General features: G+C 36.7%; 1 protein-coding gene across 4 annotated transcripts; it reads left to right on the top strand.

Annotated features, from left to right (window-relative positions):
• Positions 1–888: 888 nt before the first annotated feature.
• Positions 889–7380, top strand: LOC113722727 (thymidine kinase a-like). Of its 4 annotated transcripts, XR_011814037.1 has the most exons (6): positions 889–1504; positions 2340–2863; positions 3428–5134; positions 6039–6183; positions 6455–6576; positions 6741–7380. XR_011814037.1 is itself a non-coding variant. In XM_072048291.1 (5 exons), exons 2-5 carry the CDS (start codon positions 2544–2546, stop codon positions 7063–7065), a joined length of 912 nt encoding a protein of 303 aa, XP_071904392.1. In that variant the 5' UTR covers positions 942–1504; positions 2340–2543; the 3' UTR covers positions 7066–7380. The 4 variants fall into 4 exon arrangements, 1 of the variants encoding a protein (XP_071904392.1); XM_072048291.1 differs by lacking the exon at positions 3428–5134 and having other exon boundaries at positions 942–1504; XR_011814038.1 differs by lacking the exon at positions 889–1504 and having other exon boundaries at positions 2726–2863; positions 3435–5134.
• The last annotated feature ends 749 nt before the right edge of the window (positions 7381–8129 follow it).

Genomic DNA, 8129 nt, shown 5'->3' with positions numbered 1-8129 from the left:
GAAATTAAGAATCATTACCGACGAAATGATCACGAGTCTACTGATTAAGTTGTTTAGTGGCCAATTATTGACAAAAAATAGTTCGATGGCCAAAATATGATCCTGACAATAGTTTAATGGCCGCTGAGGTTTTTTGCCAAAAAAAAAATTGTGGGTCGCTGACCCACTGATAGTTTTGCAGAGTTTCTGACAATTCGTTCTGGGACCGTGCTTAGTCAGCACGGCAGGTATAGAATGAGAAATGGTGTGTGTTAGAGATACATTTGTGCGATGTTTTTTTTTTTTACATATATTCTAAGCAATTAGCCCCGTCCCGTCCCCCGCCCCGGCTTCTCCTGCTTCGCTCTGCTTCCCCCGTGAGGGCACCTGTGGGATTAAAAAAATTTATTATATAATTTTATTACAATTAAATTTGAGTAAATAATCAAGTACTAAAATATCAATACATCACCAAATTATTATTCATTGTAACTTCACAATTGAAACTCATAAAAATAATTAAACAAAGGTTATTTGAATACAATCTAATATAATAAAACAAATATAACTAAAATAATCAAGTTCTCACTTTTGATACAAATACAATCACTAAATTATTATTGTGTTTTTTTTAGAAAATAGTGTTATTGTTATTAAATATAGTTAGAAATTTAACATAAATGTATTAATAAATTTAATATAAATAATTAATAATTTTTATTAATAGACATGTATAATTAATAGTACAATTAATAATATCATTATATATATAATTATGTACATATATATATTTTTTCAAACGGGATTGAGCGGGGAGTATATTTTCCCCTCCCCCACCCCCCGCTCCAAGGAATCCCCGCGGGTGCTCGGCCCGTTGCCATCCCTAGCAGCAGCTGCACGGCGACAGGCACATAGAAAAGGAGCTTTCAATTCCGGGGATGGGGCAACAAGCCAAGAGCGAGGGAGCGAAAGCGAAAGACGGCCTCTCTCTCTCTCTCTCAGTCTCGGTCTCGGTCTCGGGGGAGCAATTGAACCTACCTGGCTACGTTCGTTGTACTATACAGCCACTACACACTCTCTCTCTCTCTCACACACACACACACACAAAAACACACAAAGTCAAAACTCATAAGTTTCAAATTCCATAAATTTGGTCAGAGACAAAATTTACCAGCAGTTCAGCTCAGCGGCACATTGCTTCTTTTTTATTTTTTTTTCTCTTTTATTTTCTTTGGCAATACGGAGATTCGTAGCCGACAAAACCAGAAATCTCATCAGGAGAGCTTCCACTTGTTCCCCTACTTGCCCCGTATCCACCCGTCCTCATCACCCTCCTTCCCTTCTTTCTCAACCTACATCATCACCTTTTTCCTCCTCTTCTCCTTCCCATCCATCGTCTATTACTAGTCCCCTGCGTTTCTTGACCGCCGCTGCTCTCCATCCCCTCTCTTTCCCTGCTTCTCCTAACTCCATGGCTACCAATTATTCAACCACCCCTGTTACTCTTCAATCCGTCAATCCAAAGGTATCCTTCTTTCAACACCCCCCACCCCCTTTTTGGCATTTATTTTCTGATTTCCCTTGTTACGTTTTTTGCTATTCTTCGCTATTTCATTGCTTCTGTAAAATTTATAATACTACCTTTTATTTCTTTGTTCTGAATCTGGGGTTTACCCATTTTCTCGTTTAAAATAACTCGTCACACTTTTGACTTTCGACTTTCGTTGGAATTTGAATTTCGGGCCTCATTTTGAGATGCTTGATCATGTATCCTTTTCAAATTGGCTGTGGGTCCGACTTAATGCTCTTTGTGTGTTTTATTCTGGATCACTTTTTCCGGCAATTGTATTTTGAATGAATGTATAAAAACGGAGATGAAATAGTGGACTATTAAGTGGTAGTTTGATCTCTCCTGACTCTCAATCCATGTGCCTATTTGATCTGTGCTCACTTTGATTAACAATACGTTATCTCCTGTAAGTGACTTGGGTTCGGCTAAGCCCAGTCCATTTGGTCATCAATAGCTTGTGAGCAACCTGGGTTTAGCTTATCTGGTTTTGTCTTGGATTTTCAAGTTTATTGATCTTTCGGAGAGGAAGACGAAAAGGTTATTTGTTATTACCTTTAGACCATCTTGCTGATCTTGTAACTAGACTTTCAATGTTAATTTTTCCAGGTAGTTTATAGTAATAACATCTCATAGTAATAACATCTTATATTAAATAAGGATATTTTAAAAAAAATTAAAAAACAACTACATTCTTCAATTGAAAAGTGAATTATAATTTGAAATAGACGAAAAAGAAAAATAGGGCTATCAAAGTGGGACGGAGTACTAATCATTTCTTTCTTGCAATTAGGTGATTAACTTTTATTAGACAAGTAGCTTACAACTTGTAAAAATTCGCAAATTGCCAAACTCCAAAGCCCAAAGCCCAGATCAAAAGTCCAAAGCCCAGAATCTTTTCCCAAAACTCCCGTCAAAGTAAAACCAAGCCATCCCTTCCCCTCCACTCCAGCTCCACTCCTGAGAAACAATCCACCAAATTCAACAGTTTTCCCAGATGCTTATGATTTCAAGAATCAAATGGGTACTCCAAAATCCCCTTTTTTTGCACCACCACTCCATCAAAAACCCATCTTTTCTCCTAAAAACACCAACAAGAAATCCTCGGTTTTTTGCCGTTAAACCCTTGTTAAACCCTCAACCTAGTCATCAGCAACATCATCACCATTGTCAGATGCGAGGCTTGAAATCAGAAGCTACTTCTGCTGCTGCTGCTGCTTCTTCTTCCGGTGAAATTCACGTGATTGTGGGGCCCATGTTTGCTGGAAAAACTTCCACTCTTCTCAGGAGGATTAAGACCGAGAGCAGCAATGGAAGGTAAAGTTCCCCCTTTCTTTCGTTTTTGTTTTTCTTTCTCTTTTTAGTTTCGTAGTTGTTTTGCTAATTACCATTTCTTGATTAGCATTGCTTTTATTCTTAATAATCCTGCATTTTTTTTGTTTGTTGGATTTTTAGTGGACACTGAATTCTCTGACGTATAAAACTTGATAAATTTCTGTATTAGTTCAGTAAATATATGCATTTTCTTTTAAATTTCCTTTTTGTTTATAACTTGTACTAATGCATGTGGTTTCCGTGCTGAGAATGAATACAAGTTTTTCCATGAGAGTAAATTTTCCAGTGAAGACTGTTTGTCAATTAGTGAATGTTTTTATGTATCATAAATGACTAAAGGCTAAAGTTTTGTCTTTTGTAAGACTCTTGGAGGGGTTTTCAAAAAAGAACTTGAGCATATTATGTGATTGTAATTACTAATTACTGGTATTAATCCAATTGGAATGAATAAATTTTTCCACGTCTTGTTCCTCTTCTTTGAAGAAGAACAAGCGAACTAGAGTTGTTCTTGCGGTCAAATTGAATCATCATTGATGACATTCCCAGTTTTCAGGCCGATGCTAGAGAGATTGCCCTTCAGTTGGATAAGAGTTTGAAGGATCTCTGTTTTTCAGGAAGAGTAGTGGAAGCTGTTCGGATGTTATGCCATGCACGGGTTCAAGTAGAATCGGAAACTTATTCTCTTCTTTTGCAAGACTGTATCTTCAGGAAAGATTATAGTTTGGGAAAAAAAATCCATTGGCAAATGATAATCATTGGATGTGTTCCCAATGAATATCTAAATGTTAAATTGTTGATTTTATATGCAAAGGCAGGAGATCTTAATCTAGCCCATATTCTTTTTGACAAGTTACAAATGAAAAGCTTGGTCTCATGGAATTCGATGATTGCAGGCTATGTGCAGATAGGGTTGGAAGAGGTGGGTTTGAGCATGTTCCATAAGATGAGAAAAAATGGTTTGATACCAGACCACTATTCCTTTGCATCAGTCTTTAGGGCTTGTGCTTCTTTAGCAATCCTGGAACAGGGCAGGCAAGCCCATGCTTTGTGGATCAAGTGTCAAATTAGTGGAAACCTTGTAGTTAATAGTGCTCTCATGGATATGTATTTCAAGTGTACTAGTCTCTCTGAAGGGCATATTGTATTTGAGAAGTTTTTAGATAGAAATATTGTTACCTGGTCGGCTTTGATATCTGGTTATGGACAACATGGAAGAGTGGTAGAGGTTATAGAATCCTTTCATAGGATGTTAGATGAAGGTTTTAGACCCAACCATGTTACATTTCTTGCAGTTCTTTCTGCTTGTAGCCATGGAGGATTGGTGAACAAAGGCTGGGAGTACTTTACCTCAATGACTAGAGATTATGGAATTCAGCCAAAGGGAAAACATTATGCAGCTATGGTTGATCTGTTAGGGCGTGCTGGTAGGTTAGCAGATGCTTATGAGTTTGTCGTGAACTCACCTTGTAAGGATCACCCTGTTGTATGGGGTGCTTTACTTGGCGCTTGTAAGAATCATGGAAATATGGACTTGGCAAAGATTGCGGCGAAGAACTTCTTTAAGTTGGAACCTGGAAGTGCTGGAAAGTATGTTGTATTATCAAATGCTTATGCTTCTTTTGGTTTGTGGGATAATGTAGCTGAGATTAGGAGTGCGATGAATGAATCTGGGATGAGGAAGGAGCCTGGTTATAGCATGATTGAAATTCAAAGGGAGGCTCACTTTTTCTTTATGGAGCATAATAGTCATGAGAAAACGGAGGAGTTACATCAGTTAATTGAAGATCTGACTTGTGTCCTAAAAGATATGGGGTATGCTCCTGATGTAAGTAAATAGTAGACAGGATTAAAGTTTGAGCTATTCAGTTGTCTATGCAGCTAATGCTATGGTTGGATCTGCTTTTTAGGAGGGGAGAACTTCTGAAAGCTTTAAATTCTTGGACTGTACTTCTTCCTCAGTGTCATGCATGCTATTCTTTTGTAATTAGAGAAGGAGATAAACATTTCTATGGTCATTATATTTCCTCTAATGGTTAGGAAAAGGCCTATATGTCAAGTCTGTTGGAAAGATTCAGAGTGACTTTGCGATTGCATTATATTAAGGACCTTTTGGAGATTGATTAAATATATTCAGATTATATGGAGGTGATGCTGGAAGTTGTTTAGGAGTCAAGCGTCACAGTGGATGTCTGAACTTTTTATGCAGAGGTTTCTGGATTGAATGTATTGGAGTTAAATAGAAACTGACACTTGGTAAGTCATGTCCATTGAAATGCCATTTCTTCTACTTGAGTTCTTTATGTGCCTTTGATTCTATGAGTGCTTAAGGCTTCTTAGGAAATTAGACAATTTGATCTATTGCAATTTTTAGTTACCATTTTTATGGTCAATTATCGGGTCAATGCAACATTTATAACTCCGGTTCCATCTGTTTAATTAGTTGAAGGCTCTTATCTGGTGTCTAACAATCTAAAGTTCTAGAATCCTCCTACTCCCAATGTATCATTGATGGTTTGTTTGTTAAACAGATTCTCTATTGCCTGTGATGCTGATTTCAGTTGAGTGACTCTCTTATTATCTTCAATTTATAGGCCATGAAACTGTTATCTGATTCCTTGCTGGAACAATATGAAGAGGAAATTGACACGTTCTGTTGGCCTTTTGATAAAAGAAATAAGAAAATTCCTTACATCTGATTATTGTCCATGTATGAAAATATTGAAATAAACATGATAGAAATTGAATTAAGCTTCATTTGAGTAAAATTTTTTAAATAAATGGTCACCTTTAATTGTTTTGTGCTTTTTTTCAGGCAGGGGTTTAGGAGTGTTTTTGTTTTGTTGGGGGGGGGGGGTTGGTATGGGTTTGGTTCTAGACCAATTATCTATTTGGTGATTTGTTTTATTCCTTTTGGTATTATGCTGGTAGCACTGCCATCAAGGTTGGCATTGGAGATCATGTTTTCAATTACTATAATAAATTATATATCCAAGAATCTCCTTTACACAAAACTGTTTCTGGAAATAGATTAGAACTTGATGCTGATTTAGTTAATTTTTCATTGCTGCTTTTCCTGTTTGAAACTGTACCATCTGGACAGAAATGTAGACATGACCTCTGTTTATCTTGTCCTTTTCTAATTAGTATCTTTATGCAGAAGTGTTGCAGTTATAAAATCTGATAAGGACACTAGATATGCATTGGATTTTATTGTTACACATGATGGAGAAAAATTGCCATGCTGGCCATTGGCAAATCTTTCATCATTCAGACAAAAGCTTGGTAGTGAGGCATATGATAAGGTATGCCTTGTTGAAATTGACCTTGTAGTTGAGAAGTAGTGCTGCGTCTTGGTCTGGTTTCAACTGCCTGGGCACGCATATGATATTTGGTTTGCCATATACTATTTTGCTAGAATGCTAAATGGCGACATTTTGTTTGGGTCAACCAAGATGGATGCTACACATTTTACAAGGAACATAGAACTCTTCATAATTTTGCATTGTACCATTATGGCAGTCCTATTTTGCAGTGCATCAGTACGCTTAGTAGTTGCTATTACCATGATTACAGCTAGACGTTATTGGTATAGACGAGGCACAATTTTTTGAAGACCTTTATGATTTCTGCCGTGAAGCTGCTGACCTCGATGGGAAGACTGTGATTGTTGCTGGATTGGATGGTGACTATCTAAGGTATTACTAAATATTGCATGTGGGTCCAGCTAGTCATCCCGTCTAGTTTTGGTGGATGCTTTCTTTTTCTTGTGGATTCAGGCATTATTTAAACATGTTTAAATTTGGTTTTCTGATGCCTGAAAGTTTCATCCTTTTCTGACCTCCCCTCTTTTGTTGTTCAGGAGAAGTTTTGGGTCTGTGCTTCAAGTTATACCCCTTGCGGACTCTGTAACCAAGTTAAATGCTCGGTGTGAGCTTTGTGGTAGACAAGCTTTCTTTACATTGAGAAAGACAGAGGAGACTGAAACAGAACTAATCGCTGGGGCTGAAGTGTACATGCCCGTGTGTCGAAAACACTATGTGAGCGGACAAGTGGTCAAAGAAGCTGCAAAGACAGCGTTAGAATCTCAAAGGGTTCAATGTGGTGCAGTTGTGTACAACATAGTAGGAAATCTGGCTTCTCATATCTCAGGCCAGAAATTTGGCATTTGCTCCCTAGATGTCTGAGGCCAGAAATTGTGGAACTGGTATATCCTTGTCTGAATATGTCAAAGCTCAGTGGTCTTACAAAGCAATAGCTAGATTTAAATAGGTGATTTTTACTCCTCAGATGTCCCTATTTTTAGAAGGACATGTACCTTGTCCAAGTTACTGATGAATTGTATTAATGCATGATTTTGCCCTCTTCTCTTGTGTGCTATGAATGTAGAAATGCAGAAATGAGGCTGCTTGTGCTGGACAATAATCAGACTATGATTCATCCTTCTCGAGTTACTTAAATATATGCTTACATAAAAATGATTACATATTTTTATTTCTGAATTTCGATGTCTTGTTACTTTATAATAACATGTCCTATATTATGCTAATTCTTGTTTATGTTCTATTTTTTCCTTTTTCAGTGAGTAACAAAGAATCTACAATTAATGTGTAGACAAAATTTTTTTTTAACTTATTATATTTATTGAAATAAAATAAATTGGTATTGGTTTACTTAAATTAAATATTGTAAAATCCCCTAATATTTTGGTCTACAAATGGGACCAATTTTATGTGGTTCTGAAATTAGATTAAAGATCCAAAGCTGTTGTCTTTTGTTTTCACTTTTTATTCAAAAGATAACAAATTTTTATGGTTCTAATTTGATTCTGGACATCACAAAAATGTCATCTTTAATTCGTAATATTCAGGGAACCTTTCTTTCCTCCATTTTGGTATTCATGTCCAACTATTTCATCTTGGTTCACCTGTACTTGTGTCTTCTCTTGGATGTTAAAAAAAAACTAGCATTTGGATACTAGAACAGCACTAGGATTGTTGGATGGCATTGCCTAAGCATATAATGTGAGCAAACTTTCTTCAATTTGATTTCTTATGCTTCTGCAACATTGCAAATGCTTAAGAAATGAAACTAGCTGATTGTATCTACTTTCGTGATCAAGAAACCTTTGATCACGAAACAACTTTGCCTCCCAAGTGATAATTTACAATACGAAGAAGTGATATCCATATCTGATAGTGTCCTCTAGTCCATTTTTTCTCACATGCAACTTTGCATTTTGGTTTCAGAC

The sequence above is a fragment of the Coffea arabica genome, chromosome 5e (assembly GCF_036785885.1).
Source record: "Coffea arabica cultivar ET-39 chromosome 5e, Coffea Arabica ET-39 HiFi, whole genome shotgun sequence".
Lineage (NCBI taxonomy): Eukaryota > Viridiplantae > Streptophyta > Magnoliopsida > Gentianales > Rubiaceae > Coffea > Coffea arabica.
Note: the sequence above shows the minus strand (reverse complement) of the source record. Positions and strands in the feature narration are given on the sequence as shown.